Here is a 23,134-nt window from a genome sequence, read left to right as displayed (position 1 = left end):
ATTTTCTGGAGACATTTGTGAGATATCTGGGTCTTTTTCTTAGGAGAAGTATCTGAGATACAGGAGACTTAAGCTAAAGTTTTCCTTTGCTAGCTCTCATTGATATCTTGGGTTGTTTTATTGTTCAAATTTAGCTGAAAAAACATTAAATACCTTGTAACATTATTATTTTGTGAAAAGGCCTTAAAAAAACTATATACGTTTTCATATAAGGAATTAGGCACTGCAGTGTACATGTAATCCTACTCACTGCTCAATGATATTATACCGTCTAGAGTTAAATTGTAACACAATGACATAGGGTGACCTTTAAAGGTCAGGAAAAAAAATAACTGAACACCTACCCATTTGGACACACCTTGATCGCACTGCTTATAAACCTGATTTCAAGAGGTTCGTAAACAGCGACTGCTGGAGAAATATCAGAGGTAACCATCTCCTATACCTTATACAACTACTATTGACTATTAACCAGTTAAAATAATTTATATATTTATTTGGACTTTGCTATATAAACAATTCCATAGCATTATGCACATGAAATTCTGTACAGTTATGTAAATATTTTTTAAAGCAATTTCCCTCTTCTTTATATGTTTTTATACCGCAGGAAATTTCGAAATCTTCAAGCATGTGTCATTGTTTTAAGGGCCCTGAGATTATTTGTATTCTTTACAGATATAGACATGTGGTGTGCAGTTGAATTGCCTCAGCTGCATCAGGAGCATATTTTCTTTTAATTATAATATCCAGTTAGTATGCTGTAGACATTGACATATCTTTAAGGCATGCATTTTTCTTTAATCATTATCTCTCTGTTTGTAAGTTTATTAACTTGTTTCTATTGATATTTTTATAGTACTGAGATCATAATTTTTACAGGCAGAAACAATGTGGGCAGAAGATGATTTGGGTCCAGGTGCTGCACCATGCCTCCAAAGCCTCACTGAACCATCTGAAGATGGAGTCTACACAATGTATCATGGCACATCTAAAGAAGCTGCAGCAGGTATCCTCAGAGATGGCTTTAATCAGTCTTCTAAAGGCATGCTTGGGCCTGGTGTCTACCTCAGTCGAGATCTAGCAAAGGCCTCTAGATATCCTCTGAATCTACCTGACCATGAGAGAGTGATTATAAGAGTCAAGGTTAGAGTTGGAAAAGTGAAAAAGATAGACTCTCAGAAGCACCAAATGCGAACAACCTGGCATCAAAAGGGGTATGATACTGCCTGGTGCCCTCCAAACTGTGGCATGGTGCCAAGTGGTCTTGAGGAAGACTGTGTTTGGGATCCAAAACGAATTACAATCATTGTTGAATCTATCCAAACAGCCAAAGCTCTTGTGTTTTGTTTTAAGGGGACAACTGCTGACTAAATCATACAACATGTTAAAATACTTGATAGCTGATCATTACTAAATAAAAAAATTGCAATTGTGTAAATCATGAAGAGAAAACAGGATACGCACATCCAAAAGTCTTGACCAGGTGCCAGATCAAAAATGAATCAAAGAACAGAAAAAGATCTGCACACTGTAAAAAGTCCCTTTATTTAAGTAGTTAAAACTGCAACGTTTCGGTCAAAGACCTTCGTCAGGCAAACACCTGTGTTAAGGTATTTGACCGAAACGTTGCAGTTTTAACTACTTGAATAAAGGGACTTTTTACAGTGTGCAGATCTTTTTCTGTTAATTGTGTAAATCATCCCAATCTGAAATTCGTCACAATTGTAGTAGCTCAAATCAAGCTCTCACTGAAGGAGGATTACAATAAACAAATCTAAAACATCATTACCATCTTGACCTATTACAAACCAGATAACTGTGTCTGCATTTTTATAAATGCATTTAATATAGTAAAAAAATGTTGGCTGATAATGTTGGCTGATTACCTATCATGATATTATCATCACAACATAGTCTCATTTTCTGGCTTCATCCATGATTATGTTATGTTTTATTAATTTCATATAATTACTTACATTAGGTTGTGCTGCAGTGTTCTGGCAATTAGAATTCAAACACCTAAATTCTAAATATAATGGACTACAAAATAATACAGAGATACACAGACATCAAGAATCAACATATGAATCTCAACAGTGGTGACAATCAAATGAAAAGCTTCATGCCTCAATAAATACATTTCAGGAAAATCTAAAGTAGTTTCTAGGTTTCTTTCTCCAAGCAATAAAATGCTAGACAATGAATGAGCACAAACCCAATGAACCTTGTATTTGAAGTAGACCAATTCACACTGGTGGTATATTCTCAGGCAGTATAATAAATATATATCCTTGTTATAATAATTCTGTAAAATAGGGTACACAGAGAAAAAGGTATTTAAATCGCAGGTCAGTAAATATTTTTTATACAAAAACATGCAATAAAAACAAAAAAGAAACTAGACAAGATAAAACTTGAGTGTGAACCTATTGAGGACTAGGGAAACAGGATAGCCTATAAGAAAACGGGAATTTCAGGCAAAAGACAAAAACACAAAAATTAGAGCTGAAATAAATGCTTTATGTATAATATAATGCTTTATATATTTCTGTAGATATATATTTTTTGTATTTTGTATAGATTATAGGATATATCCTTAAAGTGTAAGTAGCCTACCTTACTGTCTAAGTTTACTTTTATATACAGTACTGTGTAAAAGTCTTAGGCAAACTGTGCAAAAGTCAATTAAATTAGTTGTTTTTGCAATATTATAGTGATCATATATAATTGTTTCTCAGTCTCTTTAACAAAATACAACCAGAAAATACAGGAAATGTGTATATAGTATAAAAAAGCTAAATTAATGTAAAATGATGTGTCAAGTTTTTAGGGTAAACTCCCCTTCCACTTGAGCAATAGCAGGAAACTGCAGGATCTCTTAAACCTAAATTAAATAATAATTTCTAATTTTAAAGAAATTAGTCCTTTTAACTTCATTCTGCTCAAAAATGCTCAAGATGTGTTTAGGTCACATTAAACACCAACGATGCCTAAAGAAGACATTTAGTCCTGAAAATGTATTTTTTTATTTATTGCATATTTTCAGTATTTTCTGTTTGTGTCTTATCAAAATAGATTGAAAAATAAATATGGAGGTGGTGGTGGATTTTTGTACAGTCCTGTATATCAATTAACTAATATTTATATACACTCCTAAATGTAACTGTTTAGCATCCTGCAATTTTTAAATAATAGTAAACTGATGTCAATCTTATACAGTATTTGTGAATGTATGAGATGTATTGTTCATTATTATAAACCTGCCCATGTATCATCTGTCGACTAGGTGGGGCAGTTACAGGAAAACAATCATGTAAACAGAAATGAAGCCAAAACGACACTAGAATTTTAATTTAAATAGCAAATATTGATTTTACTTTCAGTATTATTCATTCATTTAAATGACAAAGTTTAACAAACAATAGAAAAAAATTAAGTCAGACTTTACAGCACAAGTCTCAAATCCCATATAATAAAGTGCTCCTAAAGTTTATTGACAGAAAGCATACCAAAATCTTGTGCCACGTCACTGTATGCATAGTTGCATACCAAAGGAAGACCTGTCGCTGTGCCGCCACTTTGTTTGCAACGCCTCCAGGTGTTGTTAAAGCGACCTGTCAGAGACAGTATAAGTCCCTGCCCCAGAAGATGTCACTCTTTAATGGTTGACGATTGGCTCTTTTTACTGGAAGGCAGGACTAGAGCAGCCATATTGACCATTGCAACCTACCTAGTTAATAGCATGACGGATCTTGTAAATATTACAAATCTTTGAGAATACTCATCACAGTTAAGCGAGACAACAGAAATAGGTCACCAATTCCTCTTTCTTTCTTGTTTATAAAGTCTATAAAATCTTGTCACATCCTGAATGAAGTGAGGAACTGCATTAAAACCTAAAAACTTTTGCAGAAGGAATGTTATAAGAGTAGAGAAAAATCAGTAAGTCACCATTTTCTATTTCTTAAGTTTATGAAATCTCGTCACAACCATCTATTTTATGCTGTTTACATTAACACATTCAATGCATTTTATTCTCTCTCTCTCTCTCTCTCTCTCTCTCTCTCTCTCTCTCTCTCTCTCTCTCTCTCTCTCTCTCTCTCTCTCTCTCTCTCTCTCTCTCTCTCTCTCTCTCTCTCTCTCTCTCTCTCTCTCTCTCTCTCTCTCTCTCTCTCTCTCTCTCTCTCCTGTTAATATTGTGCAATTGAAATCTATAAAACCTTTTATTACATGGCGCTCTGGAATATTTGGTTAAATTGGCAAAAGTTTCAGATTTGTTATTCCCACAACATCTGCCTGTAACTAGCAATACAGCCTCATCTTTAATATTTACAAATACATTCAATATAATTAAAGTAAATTATTTTATGTTGTAAACATTAACACCTTTAAGGCATTTTCCTTTTCAATATCTCTATCTTTATATGTATATTTACTCATGATCTGATAATTAATGTTGATGGTAGTGACTGTGAGATTGTCATATTTTGTACAGGTGTAAACATGTGGGCTGAAAATGACTTGGGTCCAGGTGCTCCATGCCTGGGAAGCCTTATTCAACCCACTGAAGATAAGAACTACACAATGTTTCATGGCACATCTAGGCAGGCTGCAGAAAGAATACTCATTGAGGGCTTTCGTCAGTCTGTGGATGGTATGCTCGGGCCTGGTGTCTACCTCAGTCGAGATCTGCAGAAGGCCTTCAAATACCCTCTGAACCTACCTGTGCATGAGAAAGTTGTTTTGAGTGTATTGGTCAACGTTGGTAAAGTAATAGCGATTAACTATCAAGGACACCCATTCCAGAAGACCTGGCATAACTGGTATAACACTGCCTGGTGTCCTCCAAACTGTGGCATGGTGCCAAGTGGTCTTGAAGAAGACTGCGTATGGGATCCAAGACGAATCAAAATCATTGGTGTAATTTATCCTTTTCTATGGCCTTGTGTAATACCATACAATGGCAGTAACTAAAATGTTACAAAAAGATAAAATGCAAATGTCATGATATGCTGACAATAATATGGAACATGTACCAAAGCTATAACTGAGCATTAATCAATAAAAGCATTGAAGTTACATAAAGCAATCTCATTTCATGTTTATTTGTATAGAAGGTTTTTTTGTTAATGATCATATTGACACTGTAAAAAATAATATGCCCTATCTTCTCAATAAAATTGTGGCAATATCATTAATTACATTCAACAAATAAAAATTGAGTTAGATTTACTCAATAAACTCCTTAATATTAACCTATTTAAAAAGTCAAACTGCAATTTGCAATTAAAAAATTTATTAAAATTTAAACAAAAATAATGGGTATACTAGACAAAGAACTAGCACTATACAATACAAAATATTATGCCATATCTACTCAATAAAAGTGTGGCAACAGATTACAAGCAATATCATTAATTAAATTCAACAAATAAAAATTGAGTTAGAATTACTCCATAAATTCCTTAATAGTAACTTGTTCAAAAAGGTAAACTGCAATTTGCAATTAGAAATTAATTTAAATTTAATGAAAATATTGGGTATACAGGACAAAGACCTAGTACTAAATACTATTCAATTATACTATTTTAATTTAACATCATGATTTAAAATGTATCCATTAATATTATTATTAGTAATGAGTATTATATCTGATTTCAGAATGACAGACAAAGATGAATCAATTCTTATTTTATTGCAGTCAAAAGAGCAGGAAAGCATCTCCTTTTTAATGGTGTATTTGTAACAGTGTAAACTTCAAAAAGTATTTTGCAGTCTTTAAAGAAAACCGTCCACATTTCCCCGACTACGAATGGTTTCATGTTTGTGTTCTGCTCCATTGATTCACAACCAGAACATCAGACAGCAGTTTACACTTACTATACTGTAATCAGTTTATAAACTTTGAAGAATCCATCTCCAAGAAAAGTTTCTGAAACAACTGAAAAGATGCCTGGGATACTGGAGATTCAATGCATAGATCCAATCCAAGGGGGATAAAGCCTGCCCTGGGAACATCTTTAAGGCCTCGATAACAATTCCAGCATCCCTTGGGCTGCCACTCCTAGAAGCAGTGGCGAAGCCAGAAATGTTCAAGTGGGTGGGCCTTTATAAAACAGGGTGGGCAAAGCATAGAATGTACATAAATTGGGAGTGTTTACGCCCATGGCCGGCGTATATATTTTTTTCCCCAATGTAAGTGCGGCTTTTTTCAAAACAGCCAGCAGCTGTCCATTTTTTCCGCGCTGTGGTCTAAAAATATTCAACTCTGGATGAAAAGCTTAGCTTGTCAATGTAAGTTCTCACACAGCCGTCCAATCACAGTGGGTGAAAGGGCGGGACTAATATCACAACAACCAACCGGCTCACAGCTCAAGTATCACAGCAACCAAAGCGCTTGGCTGAAAAAACAGCTGGCATTTGGCGTCCTCCAGGCGTTTTCAGCCAGGTTTAAAAGCTTTGGTGCACGCTACCTAAGCCAAGTTACCTTAATGCCATGCAGGCAGCACAATGTTTCAAGAGGAAATTTATAAAACAACTTAAATAACCAACCAGCTTGTCTACAGTATATGGGCAGGTTTTATACAGTCTATGAGCAGTGCCCCACCAAATTATTAATCCACACAGAACACAGAACTCAACATAAACTGAATTAGTAACGGAATTAGTTTTTACGTTATTTACGTTGCGTGAACGTAGATCCGAACAATATGTCATTCCTCCTCAGCAAAATGCATGACGTGAAAGCGTCATAGGCTACGACAGATTCAACAGGTAGTGATTTTACTAAAGAACTCGTTCGAAAGATTGTTATTTAATGAGACAATGGCCATCAAACAACATGGCGCAATACAAAATTGCATGTGTTGTCATTTAAGTGTAAATATTCCAACAACATTAAATCATACAGCCCCCTAAATAGTTGATTGGAGTAATACTCCTGATTATAAACTGTAAATAATAATGACACCACTATAAACATTAAGAAAATGTCTAAACTCACCATTACATGTCCTGTAGTCTGAGACGGGGCTTCTGGTTCATAATAACAAAGTCCAATATGATCATAATGTCCCTTCGCGCAAAGAAAAGCAGAAATACATTTCTCAGACGAGCATTTATCATCGATGAGCGTAACGTTATAGGTTTTTTATACAATATGTGGTGAAGAACAGTCTTTCAACACAGCATGAAGTCATTATCAACGTAATATACGTGCTCGTTTCATTTTGTTGACGTTTGAAAAGATGTCCTCAGTAATCCAACATTTCCATGAGTGATGTAATAGTCTCCGTCTCCAAAAGTAAACAGGCATAAGCAGATGTCATCGTGGAAAGGTTGTTAAACTTGATGATTTGCGACTCGCTGTTTTCAAATTCAGTTCAATCGCGCGTAGGCGGAACTAACAATGACTGACGAATCATATTCAACGTTTCATGTTGACAAGCGTGTGCACCAATAGGATAAAAGAAAACTGCGAAACTAACTTGCACCTAAATTTTATATTTTAATTATATTTATAATTGTATTACATATATGAAATTATAGTGTGATAAGACGTATATTCGTAGTACTAGTATTTATTTTTGTTAAATTATTTACACATTTCTCTGGAAAATGGCCTTCTGATTGGGTGGGCCACAACTCAAAGTGGGCGGGCCCAGGCCCGGCCAGGCCCACCCGTAGCTTCGCCACTGCCTAGAACAGGGGTTCTCAAAGTCCGGACTCCGGTCCGGATCCGGACCCGACGGGAACTTGATCCGGACCCGCGTCAACTTCATTTTACAAGTGCATTAATTTCTATGTGATGGATTAAATGTGTGCATTTACTACGTTACAAATGCATATTAAAATTGTAAACCATTCGTTTAGTTTTCTTTACCTTTTGGATTTAAGATTATTCCTGGTCCGAAAATAAAACGGGTTATTTAAAAATTTCCTGTGTCACGCTGTAGCCATCACACCCAGATATTGTGCACAGCTACTTCATGTACTACGGCTTTTGATCAGTAAGTCCTTATCAATCTGAAATCACTGTTGGTTTGAGTCGTTTATAACATGCATTTGAAAAAGCAACACTCGTCAAACATAATCTTTATACATATTCTTTATTATCATGAAAATACCTGAAAAGGTTTGAAGAACATGAAATATAAATATATCCTTAAGACATTTCCTGGAGCTGCCGTGTGTCTTGTTCTTCGTCTGCAGCGCATATTGAGTTTCTGCACGAGAGCGCCCCCTGGCTTTTGGATGTAGCGGCATTTCACCGTAATTCATTGAGATGCATAGCAAGCATCATCAGCTAATTTATAGGTGCACCCCTAATTTTGGTTAGTGTCTCTGCCTACCAACCACACTTTTTTTTGCCATGGTTTATGCATCTGATGGAAAACAAACTGTGCCATTTCTCTTATTAGGTTACTCTGTATTTTGCACCTGGTTACTTTTGGCATATTTCTTGTGTTTATGTTTAAAAAAATATTTTTACATTTTTTTACAGTTGTTATGTTTTTCACAAACTATTTGTGTTGATTGTTATATAAACAAATGATTTACATAAAGTTATTACCATGCTTGACAATTTTTTGTAATAACCAGTTTTTCCGGACCTATGAAAATTATGAGAATTCAGATTTGGACCTTTGAATGTAAACTTTGAGAACCCCTGGCCTAGAAGATCCATTCTTTACAATTACAGCCATCACAAGCTGCTCAAGTCTCGCCTCTTCATCATTATCCTGCAACTTTAAACAGCAAATGTGTCTTAAAACCTTTATAAATGTATACAGCTTGAATACTGAAATAATCAACACATTAAACTTGTATATTAAAATGTTTTAAAGAAAACTGATAATAAATTCTCATTAGAATTACAAATAATATCAAAAAATGTTGAAAAGATAATCTATATTTATAATTAGGGCAAATCTTTTCCCTACATTTTTTCTGTCACACGATAGGATACAGTCACATATTTATTTGTTAACCAAGTTACTCATATGTGTATAAACACATACACTATACACACAATATAATATATACAATATATTTATTTAATAATATTCCTCACCTTTTCTTGTGAATAAAGTTCTCCCTTCTTTATTCAGCAGAAAACTCAACTTTGTCAATTCAGTCAGCAATAGTTCATGTTTTCCGCTGGAAAAATTCAACACAGGGCTTCGCAATTGAGCACACAATTAATTTACAGCGGAGAATAGTTTTACATTACCATTTTAATCGAATACTTTGTGGATATAATTAACACAAAACTAAATAAACCGAAAAAGACCGCACTTATCTTTAAAACACGAACCTCAGAGCGAGCAAGCGGATTAAGAGAACCCACCCATTCAGATGAACAATATGATTGGTCAGTTTTCTGTCACTTAAAATGAGTTACAGCTGGACCACCAATCGCAGGCCGTTTCTAAATCCGAAGGGTAAAGACTCAGAGTGCAGACTGCGGAGGTCACATATGCCGACTGCATACGCCATTAAAGGAACATTTCACCCGTAGAAACATTAATCTTTATTGAAAGTGTGTTATATTTGTAGGTGAAATGTAACATACATTTAGAATTTGGTGCCTATTTGACCGAGAAAAGGGGTGTTTGTAGTCTCACTCCCTCAACAAAGATATTGGACTTCCTTCTTTCAATGATGCAAAATGATGATTTTTACATCATTGAAAGAAGGAAGTGCAACACTGAAATCCATATTTCTCCTGTCTCAGCGGCAACTGAGAAAATGATGCATGACCATTCAAAAACATGTCTGGGGTTCTAACTATACAAAGCTTAATGCAAATGGGTGAAGTGTCCCTTTAAGCCTGGTTTGTTTAAACTAACCAAGTATTACATTCACAAGTCATACGCATATTACAACAATTTACGATTAATTAAAAATAAAAGTCAACTTGTTAATATTCTGAAATAAGTCTTGATGACGAATGGATCCTAGAAATGCGACCTCCTAAGGTCTTAAAGCTGAAGTTACGTCCAAACCCAGTTCATATTAATCCTTATTGTAATTCATATTAACGAATTACAAACAAATTATACAAAGAAACACTGCGTATAGACTTATAAGACCAAAGATTGCCCGTTAAATTTACCCGAAATGAATTTCATTCACAGTTTATAAACACTACATTGACGTCACAGCCAGTGGTGATTTTCAGCAAGACTGGCCGAGGTGAGGCGCCGTTGTCCGATATATATGAGTGCTGAACGCCCTGCTGATTATCTGGAGCTCCCATCGCCAAAGACTGGAAGGAAATGTTTAAATAGACGAAATCTTTATGAACCTACTGCAGATTCTTGTTTAAAAAACATACATTCTCGACTGAAATGCTTTCAAAACTTTGAATTGTGGCACAATATAAGTTATATCTCCTAAATCCGTCTGCTCAGCGCTCACGACCTGCATATCAACCTGAAAGGTTTTTTAATTTAAAACAGCTCATTTGTATTAAGTTGGATTTATTCGGTATTCGCTACATTCGCAGATACACAATAAGAATAGCTAAATCCTTCACAAAAACAATAAGTAGTTTTTATTCCAGTCATTTTTAAGTAATTTTAACACAAAACAATTACCAAACTACATGAAATTAATTTTATTAAATAAAGTTTACATATTCAATTTCATCAAATCTACAAGCCTACAGAATGAATTTTTATAGTGTATGTATCATTTATAAATGTACTATTTATGTTATTTCAACCCTAAATGTTGGGTTGTTTAAACCCCTCTTTGGATCAAATATCATGATTTGACCCAACACTGGGTTAAAAATATCCCAGCCTTTATTAAAGTGTATAATTTGTTAAATGTATTCCTTTAAGAGTTTTGATCTGTTTAATATAAGATACATTGTTGATTATTATCATTGTCTGACTACCTCTAAAAACCCTGTACTAACTTCTGTCCTAGTTTCTGTCACAATCCTGTCAGCTTTACGGTATTTTTGTGTCTTGTTTATTGGTATAGGATCGTGGCATTGTTATCTCTCTCTTATGTTGTCATCATGTGGAGGAGCTACTGACCTCTTTTTTGTGTTATGCGTTCCCAGTTGAGTCTGGCCCCGCCCTTGTTCTTTAGTTAATGACTCATAGTTACTCCCCTTACACGTTTACCTTGATAAGTTTCCATACTGAGCAGTTTCTTCAGAAACGTATAGGTTAAGTTTCAGTAGAACTGAAACTTAAACCATACTGGAAGCTTGTTGTGAATGAAAATGTCAAATAAAGTTGCCTTAACTTCAGTTAACTTCATTTGTAATTTAATTTTAATGTATGTTACCATTTAAGAGTTTGAAAACACTGCTTTTTCACATTTTAGAATAATAGTAAAACCATGGAATTACACAATTGCAACTATGTTATGACCAAAAACATCCAAAATAAATCAAAATGATGTTATATTTTAGCATCTTCAGTGTAGTTTACTTTAGCCAAGAATTTGTTAGTTGCTGTTTTTTGATGTCTCACCTTGAGATGCTTTTTAAACAATATTGAATGAGTATCCTTTCTGGGCTGTAACTGTCTTTTTTTCAATAATTGGTAAAGTTATTTATTTCTAAAATAATGTGTAAAATAACAATTTTGTTCTCTAAGGAAGGAAATGAAAATGTTGGTACAATTTTTGTATTCTTCATGAAACAATAGGTGTAAATTGAGTCAGTGCTGAATGTAAAGACAAGGATCCTCTGCCCTTACCAACATCATCAGACACCAGAATAATAAGTTAATAAGTAATCTTACAGCTCTATAAGACACAAATTCTATACATTAAGTACTCATAAAAGTTGTGGACACACCTTAAATGAGATACCATATAAAAACCTGGTCTGTGAAAAGGTCTGTGATCAGAGAGGAGAACAACATCTAAAGTAAGTCATCACGTTTTCGTTCTTGTTTATAAAATCAACCAGTTAAATAATTTTATTGTCCAAACATTAATACCTTTAAGGTATTTTTTAAAATCATTCTCTCATTCTCTCTCTCTCCTTCTCTCTCTCTGTTTGCAGATACTCTTGTAGCCTAAATTTTCATAATATTAAATTATAGGTTCAAGCATGTGGGCTGAAGATGATTTGGTGGCAGGTGCTTCAATATGCCTCCAAAGCCTCACTGAACCCACTCAAGATAGAGACTACACAATGTACCATGGCACATCTAGAGAGGCTGCAGAAAATATACACAGAGAGGGCTTTCGTCAGTCTGCAAATGGCATGTTCGGGCGTGGTGTCTACCTCAGTCGAGATCTAGAAAAGGCCTCCAGATACCCGCTGGGTTTAGATGATAATAAGAAGGTTGTTATTAAAGTCAAGGTCAATGTTGGTAGAGTAATAAAGATTACCTATCAAGGTCATCCATGGCAGAAGACCTGGCATGATCATGGGTATGACACTGCCTGGTGCCCTCCAAACTGTGGCATGGTGGCAAGCGGTCTTGAGGAAGACTGTGTTTGGGATCCAAGACGAATCACAATCATTGATGTCATTCCATCATGCCTGTTATTCAGCAAAGAACCACAGAAAGATAGTGTCTACAGGATGTACCATGGCACATCTAGGGAGGCTGCAGAAAGAATTAAAAAAGAAGGTTTTCGTCAGTCTGCTGATGGCATGCTTGGGCGTGGTGTCTACCTGAGCCGAGATCTAGAGAAGGCCTCCAAATACCCTCTGAATCTACCTGAGAATCAGAAAGTGGTTCTGAGAGTCAAGGTTAATGTTGCAAGTAGTAGCGATTAACTATCAAGGTCATCCATTGCAGAAGACCTGGCATGATCATGGGTATGACACTGCCTGGTGCCCTCCAAACTGTAGCATGGTGCCAAGTAATCGTGAAGAAGACTGTGTTTGGGATCCAAAGCGAATCACAATCATTGATGTTATGCGTAAAGGGGGATATGGTGCAAACTATTAAAAACTACCTTTAGAAGGTAGTAACTAAAATGAATGTTACAAAAATGATGAAGTACAAATATGCTGACAATAATATGCAACATGTTCCAAAGCTGTAACTGAGCATTAATCAATAAAAGCATTTGAATCAAATAAAGTAGTTTCATCTCATGTTTATTTGTACAGAAGATACAAGTACATTACTTTTTTACTTAAAAGCATACATTATTGCACATTTAGATTGAGACTGAATAGATTATGCATGTGTTGACTAGCATCTATGCCTTATGTATTTCCTGCATAAAAATGTTTCAAAATGCCATAGAAGAACCATTTTGGGCTCCAAAGGTTCCATAAAGAACCTTTATTTAATATCTGAATAACCTGAAATTTGTTGTATTGAAAAAGGTTCTTTATAGTAATATAAAAAAATAAGAAAGAAATGCTTTTTTTCAAAACACATCGTAAAAGCTTCTTGGTGTACACCAGATTTTTCCCATAGCCTCTAAGCCTCAGACATCAAGGAGTGTGTTAGAAATCTATTGCTGAAAAATGTTACTGAAAGGTTCCTTGAGGAAAAATAATGTTTTTCTATGGCATCGCTGTGAAGAACCTTTTAAGCATCTTTATTTTTAATAGTGTACTGATTTGTTATTTTTGCAATGATATATGACCAAACACAAAAGTAATTATGATGACATGACTGATGTAAAACTTCTGTTAACACATGTCAGATTATATGAGTTTCTGTTATGATAATTTATGGTGAATTTATGATGTATTGTTTATTATAATAAGCCTAAGCTTTGTAAATTCAATCACAACTAGTAGTTTTCAACTGGGTGGAGCATTTACAGGAAAACCAACATGTAAACAGAAATGAAACTTAAGATATGGAAAATTGGGTTTTAAATAACAAATACAGCTTATTTGACTTTTAACACTTTTGTCATTCATTACTGTAAAAAAATAGAAATTTTATATGAACAATAGAACATTTTGAATGAACATTTTGAAAAGACCAACTGTCCCCCCAAAGATAGGAATACCAGTATTTTTGTGACCTTGTGAGGACATTTTGATGTCCCCATGAGGAAACAAGCTTATAAATCAAACACAATGATGTTTATTGAAAATGTGAAGTAGCAGGAAGTTTTCTGTGACTACCTTAAATAGTTCATTACTGATAATGAACCGAAATTATTCTGAAATTCAAAGATTCATAGTACATTTATTTCATGCTTTACATTAACAGTAACATTTTCAGCATTTTAGCTAAGCAGTAATGATACATCGTCACCTGGTTATTTATAGTCCTGCATTACTAAAGTAAAAGTTTGATTTTGTTTGTGCCCTCCCAAAATTCTTTAGCACCAGCCCCCACTGCTTGAAACCTTAACTAATTAAATTATTTAAAAATTATTTAACTATTTGTTTCTCGGTCTCTTTAACAGAATACATCCAGAAAATACAGGAAATGTGTATATATTATTAAAAACTGTATAGAAATGTAAGACTTTTGCACAGTACTGTATATCCATTAACTGATATTAAAATACTCCTTAATTTACTAGTGTGAACTGTTTAGCATCCTGCAATTTTTAAATAAACTGATGTTAATCTTATTTGTGTGAATGTATGAGTATTGTTCATTATTATAAACCTGCCCATGTACTATCATCTGTCGACTAGGGGCAGTTACAGGAAAACAATCATGTAAACAGAAATGAAACCAAAACGACACTAGAATTTTAGATTTGAATAGCAAATACAGCTGATTTTACTTTCAGAATTCTTCATTCATTAAAATGACAAAGTGTAATAAACAATAGGTGAAAATAAGTCAGACTTTACAGCATGATTCTAAAATCTCATATAATAAAGTGCTCCTAAAGTACATTAAAGCACACTAACATAAGAGCACACCATAGTCTTTTGAAGGAAGCAGCGTCACTGTGCCGCCATGTTTGCAACGCTAAAAGCAAGACCTGGAGGCATTTGACTTTTGCGATCTACCCCATTAATATCAGTACCAGTGATGCATCTTGTTAATGTAGTAGTCTTGAAAAAGTGGATTCCAAGAGGAATCAGAATCATTGATGTAATTTATCCTATTATATACTATTATATGCTATGGACGTTTGTATATTGTGTGTGCTTTTAATATAATATGGACGCTTGTGTGTTGTGTTTTTTTTTTATTAGGACTTCAAGTCTGTCAATAAAGATAATAATAATTATTATCCTCTTCCATGACCTGGTGTTTACTATTAAAAAATACCTTACCAAGGCAGTAACTAAAATGTTACAAAAAGATGAACTGCAAATATCATGATATGCTGACAATAATATGCAACATGTACCTAAGATGTAACTAAGCATTAATCAATAAAAGCATTAAAGTTACATAAAGCAATCTTATTTCATGTTTATTAGTATAGAACTATAGAAGTACATTACATTTTCACTTACAAAAGCACATTTTAAGATTGAATACAATATAGATAAATTGACAGTATCTATAACTTTTTATGTACAACTCTACAACTCTTTATACTTTTAAGACAAATTTGAACTGTTTTCGTATGATAAGATCATGTATATCTCTTAAAGCAGCTCAAATGTTTATGCATGATATGACATATGACCTATTGTGCGATAATTTGTGGTCAAGCTTCTCAATCAGTTGTTAAGCCTGTAATGTCACTACAAACCAACTTTAAAGGTAACAGTCTTGAAGAATACTGCGTATAGGCCTTGTTTATAAAATATTTGTCACTGAAAAGCCAGGAACAAACTAACACACTTGCACAACGTTGCTGCCCCGGAAAAACAAACTGCATCCACTGTTCCCTTAACGCTGGATTCTATGGGATGCTAAAAAAGGTCATCTTTCCCTCACAATTAAAAACACACTATTTTGGAAACATTGATTTTGAGATCTTAAAACAAAACAACAAATATGTTGTGTCCAAGTCCTATGCAGCGCTGCCTATGACTCCCGTAAACCAAATAAAACATTTTGATGGGCATGCTCTTGCTTTTGCTCTGGTTGGTGCTTTTTAGCAAAAAGTGCCCATGCAAATACTTGTGACATAAAAGATTCAGTAGTCGAATAAAACCCTGACGAAGAGTATTCCACACAAAAATCATGTGTCCAACTGTTTTTTTTTTTTTACTTTGACTATGTTTAGCTATGTATAGCATGTTTAGCAGAATTCAATTCTTTAAACGTGTAAATATGTCAAAATGGATGAAATACCATTAGATCCTTTTTTAATTTGAACTTAAGTATTCAACCTAATAATCTGTAACAACTTTCTAAACTATTGCATTATTTGTAGTTCTAAACAATATTCTAAGAGTGAACAGTAAATTAGACATTTATCCTTTAGGACAAGATTAACTCCTTTAAACAACACATTTATTCTAATCTTTCACATAGATTTTTCCTGAACTCTTTTAGGAAAAACTAAAGTGTGTTGCGAATACTGTTGTGAATACAATCATATGATCCACCCTTAAATTACTTGGGTAAAGATCTGATGCATAAACTGGGCAAGGAAATAATTTTAACAGATGTTAACTTCTCTCTCGTTTTATTCCACTCTCTTGTTATCTAATGAGATGTAGTCCTAACCTAGTGACTTCCTGTCAAGACCTAAAAGAGTCTTCTGAAAGCTATAAAAGCATATCACACAAAGAAAAAGTACACGTCAGAGGACATATACTGTATATTCCTTGTGGACACACCCTGCTACTGTATATAAAAAGCTGTTTGCAGAAAGTCTGTCATCAGCGTTGAGAACAGCATCAGTGGTAAGTTACAATTTACTCTTTTATTCAAATGTTTCTGGTGCTTGTTTATAAAGTCTATAAAATCTTATAATAACCAAATAATATTTAAAATTGTATTTTGTGCTGTAAACATCTTTAATTACTAATGTTTCTATTAATATTTTGATGCCATTGCATTTATCATAATTTGTACAGGTGTAAACATGTGGGTCGAAGATGACTTGGGTCCAGGTGCTGCACCATGCCTCCAAAGTTTGATTGAACCCTCTCAAGGTACAGTCTACAGAATGTACCATGGCACAACTAAGCAGGCTGCAGCAAGTATAATCAGAGATGGTTTTCGTCAGTCTTCTAATGGCATGCTCGGTCGTGGTGTCTATCTCAGTCGAGATCTAGCAAAGGCCTCCAGATACCCTCTAGATGCCAACATACCCAACCATGAGAGAGTGGTTATAAGAGTCAAGGTCAATGTTGGGAGAGTGAAAAAGATCGACTGTCAAGATCACCCAATGCAGAAGACCTGGCATGATAACGGTTATGATACTGCCTGGTGCCCTCCAAACTGTGGAATGGTGAGAAGTAATCTTGAGGAAGACTGCGTTTGGGATCCGAAAAGAATCACAATCATTGATGTAATCTACCCAAGATAATTTGGTGTTTTAAATGAAGAGTTGGTGGAGCTGTCATTTTAAATGTTACACTAACTGTTTAATAAAAACTTCATGTTTTTAAAATGATGTTCATATTGTACCAAATGTCCTGACCTTGAATTGTGTACAAACAAATTAAACATACTTCTGGCATATATCTTTAAATTGTCTTTATTTTTTATTCTACTAACAAAAATAAAATATAATCATATAAACTGATTAGACAGTCACATGATTGAAATAACAAATATTTACTTAATTACAATCCTAGACTGTAAAAACATAGAAGAGAAATTCCCTTTCTTTGAATCGGCTTAATGATGAGATGACTTATTTGGTAAGTTTAAATGTAATATGACTCCATCTAGCACATGAACTGTTTATCTTATATCACATTTTTTGCTTATAATAGATTTGCATTGTAAATAGAAATCCTGGCTGGGCACAGGAAATATAAAGCATCTTTATGTTTCATTCTTCGTTCCACGTATTAGGTATGTCTTTAACTATTTATCACTAACACCCTTTTAGCTTTCACAGGTGTAAAATTTGAGCCCTGTACAAACAAAAAGCTCAGCCCTGCATATAAAAGGAGATCACATGGAGTATACATATCTATACAAACATGTGTTATTTATAAACCTGTTTTCAGATGCTCAGCATTTAGCATTAAGAGAGAGAGACAAGCCACCATTTTGTATTTGAGAGTTATGGGTGATGGTATATACTGTATGGTCTTTTATTACATTGCAAAATACTATACATATGAAAGCTGACATAAAAAATACTTTTACCACATATATTCTTGGTTTTACATAGACAAACAGACCAGACCAAAGTGTACAGTGTTTGCAATAAGTAATACACCTTTTATATTTAATTTATTAAAAAAACAAGATAAATCTTCAACATCATTTTTTATTGTACATGTATATAATTTCAGTAAAAAGCCCAATGTGGGATATAAGTACATCTTAAGAAGATAACATTTAAAGCAGGTTTACGAGGGTTGGGATCTGTAACATGATTAAGGTACACATTTTTGACAGTCAGTGTAAGAGTTAGTTATGCAGCAAACAATTTGTTTTGTACAGAATACATTTGCATCCACCAGTAAAGGTCAACATACCTTACTATCAGGCTGCACCTGTAGGGCAAGTATAGGAAAATAGTCTGAAGCATAAACGAAACTTTTGTTTGGGGGAAACATTTAAACCAAAGCAAATACTATATCTCAGCCTGATCTCATTAATATATTTACAGATGTATTTTTGTATGTACAGTAACACTAATGCTGAGTTTACACCAAACGCGGTTTGGGCGTCAAAATCGCGTCTACCGCGCGTGGTTTGCCGCTTGAACAATTTGGATGCATTCGCGCGTGTAGAGCGGAGTAGACGCGCGGAAAAACCAAGCATTTGACGCGCGTCAGAGGCAAACTCCGCTTCTTGTGGGAGGGGCAAGTGCTATGCGGTTGTCTTTTTGCAAAATGACTGATGTTGATTGTGCATTTATCGAGAGAGTTACCAGTTTGTATTTGGTAACCTTACTATGGGGAAAATAAACGACACGGGTCGATAAACGTCACGTGACTCAAAAGTGAAGTGTGTATTACAATTACCAGGTTGCCTAATGTCCTCACTGACACTCTTCCAAGCGAGGTCCTTTTTATTCCTGTCTCCTCTATAGAAATAAGAACTTGTGTCGTATAGCTCCGGGTGTCTGCTTATGGACAATATCAAGCCTTGGTTGAGTGAGTGACTCCGGGCGGGGCTGCCACCACAGCAGCAAGCAGGCTCCTGATTGGTTAACGCGGCGCGAAATTCCGCCAAAGTTCAAATTTTTCAACTCGGGCGTCAGCCGCAAATTCGCGTGAACCGCTAGATGCACAAAAAGCACCATTCGCGCTTACCGCGCGTACCGCGCACAACGCTCAATTCGCGCCTTTCGCCCGAGCTTCACGCGCGAAAGAGGCGGAAACGCGTCTTCCGCGCCGCGCCGAACGCCTCTTCCGCGCCGCGGGACCTCTTGACGCGCGTCAACGCGTCTTCACATTGACTTAACATTGAAATCACTCGCGCTTCACGCCCTTACCGCGGTCGGTGTAAATGCAGCATTAGGCTTTTGTCTATGTTTTGTAAATATACATTTTTGAACTTTTGTTTAGTACCTTTGCTCTAATGGTCTGGATATAGACTTATTGATACAGTATGTGCCTTACATATTTAAAAAAATGTACATTTTTTACAAATCCTTTATATCATATAGATATTTTAAAAAACAACAACTAAAAACTCATCTCTTCCAAAAATACTTTTAGTATCTGAAGAATCTGAAGTTCTTTGAAGTTAAAATGGTTCTTTAGAATATAAAAAGATAAGAAGAAAATTATATTTTTAACTGAGTGGATAAAGTCATTGGCCAACATACCACCATAGGATTTGTTATTTTGCAATGGTATGATGACCATACACAAAAGCATTTATGAGACATTTGATCATCACTGATGTAAAACTGTCATGGATTAGCAGGACAGAACCCAGGCGCAGGCAATAGATAAACACAAACACTTTTTAATAACAATAAAACAGAAAAAACAACCCACGAGGGGTTAAATAACAAGGAACAGACAAATTACATGAAACAGACTAGACTTTGACCGAAAATAACTATCATATGAAAATATAAGTACACTAAACTAGACAACGTGACTGTGACGTGGCAAAACCTCAATAGCCGCATACAAGACAAACTGGCAAAAACTCCCCCTGGTTACAAAATGCACTGGCACAGGACAGCAGACACAAGGGCATTACATAAGGCATAAAATCAAAGAAGTAGGTGACATGAATCAAACAATTTCAAGGAGATTAACAAGGAGACGAGGGGGCGGAGTCAGTGACGAGACAGGGAAAGCACATGGCCTGATAAACAAAGCCACATGTTCCCATACAAAACTTGGGGCTGTCATGGTTCTGTCACTATGAACCAAAAAAACTGAGAACTAAAATCAGGATCATGACATAAAAACCTCAGTCAGTGCATAACACTTCATGTGTCAGAATATATGATTTTCTTTTATGAAATTTTATGGTGAATGTCCTGTATGACGTATTGTTTATAATTATAAGCCTAACCCCTGTACCTTCTGTCACATCTGTTAAAAGTTTTCAACTAGGTGGAGCAGTTACAGGAAAAGAATCATGTAAACAGAAATGAAACTTAAACGATACCAACATTTTGGTTGTAAATAAAAATCGTTTCACTTTCACTTTTACTTTTTGCCATCATTAAAATGATAAAAAAATATTTTTTTAAAAAGTAGAAATTTTATGAACAATAGAAAATATTAAATGAAAATTCATTCAGACTTTACAGCACCGTGGATCATAAACTCTATACAATAAAGTATCCCTAAAGTTTAGTAAAGCATGCTGCTGACTTAAAGAGAAAGTAAAAGTTAGAGGAATATTTTCCAATTGTGTAAACCCCTGAAGGAGGTGCTGTACAAACCCCTGTTTGCAGAAGGTATTCGATCAGAGTTAAGACAAACATCAGAGGTAGGAAACCATCACTTCTTTATTTTTTTCTTGTTTACGTGTGTGTGTAGGTTGGTATGGTTTATGGGATATAATATGAATAGTAATGACATGTTTATTATGCCATAAACATGGTTTACAGGGACACCGTGGAGAAACTAAACGGCTTAAAAATAATAATAAATGGTACTTTTTTCATAGATTAAAGACTGCCAACAGGTTTTGTGATGGTTGGGGTAGGGACTGGGGTAGGTTAGGGGAATAGAATATACAGATTGTACAGTACAGTGTGTTTGTACAGTGTGTGTTTCTAAGTTTCTGTTAATACCCTTTTGATACTTTCTTAATCATAATATTTCTACAGGTGTAAACATGTGGTATAAAGATGACTCAGATGACTCGGATGACTCAAATGACTCTGATGACTCAAATGACTCAGAAGACTCAGATGACCTGGATACAGGTGCTCTACCATCCTGTGTGTGTGTGTGTGTGTGTGTGTGTGTGTGTGTGTGTGTGTGTGTGTGTGTGTGTGTGTGTGTGTGTGTGTGTGTTGAGTTTGTTTGTTTGTTTGTTTGTTTACTTGTGAACTTTAGTTTACTTGTAAACTGATTAACATCTTACAGTTTTTTTCGATTGCTAAACGACAGTGGGCACAACTGGAGCTACATGTGCAAAACTCTAACTACAGTCTGCACTACCAAAAGTCACATGAGCACAACTCTTAACATATGGCTCAAAACAGCTCCGTGCAGCCAAACACTAAACACAACCCTCACTGAGATAACACACACTGTCACTCAGAACACACTGAGAGGAAAAACACTAACTTCAAACACCAATACACAAAATACTAACTTTATATCTTTACAGTTTTAACAATTTCAGTGATGTCACACCAAGTAATGTTTTCTTTAAAGAATGATTTATTGATTGATTTATCACATTATTTTTTCTAGAACATCATAATTTTTTAAGGTAAATGAAAATTAGCAGTTTGCTTCAGTAGTCTGTAGTAATTTACGGAATTACAGTAATGAGAAAAAAAGGTAGAAACTTAAAGTACATGAAAGGTAATATTACTGTATATATAAATGAAATTGGAATTTATATTTATATGAAATTGCAGTCAGCAGTGTTTGAAAGGCACAAGACTGAAATCAATTGTGTTTTGAATGTGTGGTTCACAGTTTTGACAGCAGTGTTTTAGCATTTGAACAAAGTGCTGTAAATCCACAGTGTTGTGCAGGTTGTGGTTAAAGTCATGGGATAAGTGTGTAAAGTTTTGAAAACTGTGTTCAAGCAATGAAAAACGAACTAGAGTTTGGTCCACATGAACTGCTGCTGTGCAGACTGTAGTTAGAGTTTTGCACATGTGACTTCAGTTGTGCCCACTGTCGTTTAGCAATCGAAAAAAACTGTAATAAGTTTAAACTGATATGTTTCTATATCCTTATGATACTTTGTTACTCATAATGTTTGTGCAGGTGTAAACATGTGGGCTGAAGATGATTTGGATCCAGGTGCTCCACCATGTCTTGAAAGCTTTATAGATCCATCTGATGATACTGTCTACAGAATGTATCATGGAACATCGAGGGAGGCTGCAGAAGAAATTAAAGCTTATGGTTTTAATCAGTCAACTAAAGGCATGCTTGGGCGTGGGGTCTATCTCAGTCGAGATCTAGAAAAGGCCTCCAGGTATCCTCTGGAAGAACCTGAGAACCAGCGAGTTGTTCTGAGAGTTAAAGTCAATGTTGGTAAAGTTAAGAAGATCAACTATAAGAAACACCCAATGCAAAAAACTTGGCATGACTATGGGTTTGACACTGCCTGGTGCCCTCCAGATTGTGGCATGGTGCCAAGTGGTCTTGAAGAGTTCTGTGTTTGGGATCCAGATCGTATCACAGTCATTGGTGAAATTTGTCCAAAATTAGAGGCTCCGGATGTTTGCAATATTTCTTAAGATACATTTGAATAGATAGTAGTCCTAAAATGCATTGTTGCTGTTTTTTAAAAAATGTTTTAAGAAGTTTTGAATACAAACTTCATGTTATAAAAATGTTCATATTGTATTTCATGTTCTGACCCTGAAACTATGTACAAACAAATAAAACATCATTTAAACTGGTTCCAATTCATGTTCTATCAATCTTTATTACACAGCACTATAATGCTTAATACTGATTGGCCAGTCGCAACATTTGAAGGTTTGTTATTCCCAAATAACA

The 23,134-nt window shown here is 35.0% G+C and overlaps 1 protein-coding gene across 1 annotated transcript; it reads left to right on the top strand.

Annotated features, from left to right (window-relative positions):
• The first annotated feature begins 863 nt into the window (after window positions 1-863).
• gig2e (grass carp reovirus (GCRV)-induced gene 2e) lies at window positions 864-23,035 on the top strand. Its single transcript, XM_065287738.1, is given in 6 exon segments — window positions 864-1,372; window positions 4,499-4,921; window positions 12,078-12,744; window positions 12,746-12,924; window positions 16,910-17,368; window positions 22,427-23,035. Coding segments are annotated over 6 exon segments (2,652 nt in total). The 5' UTR covers window positions 864-891; the 3' UTR covers window positions 22,870-23,035.
• Window positions 23,036-23,134: the final 99 nt, after the last annotated feature.

The sequence above is a fragment of the Paramisgurnus dabryanus genome, chromosome 18 (genome assembly GCF_030506205.2).
Source record: "Paramisgurnus dabryanus chromosome 18, PD_genome_1.1, whole genome shotgun sequence".
In the NCBI taxonomy this organism is placed as follows: domain Eukaryota; kingdom Metazoa; phylum Chordata; class Actinopteri; order Cypriniformes; family Cobitidae; genus Paramisgurnus; species Paramisgurnus dabryanus.
Note: the sequence above shows the minus strand (reverse complement) of the source record. Positions and strands in the feature narration are given on the sequence as shown.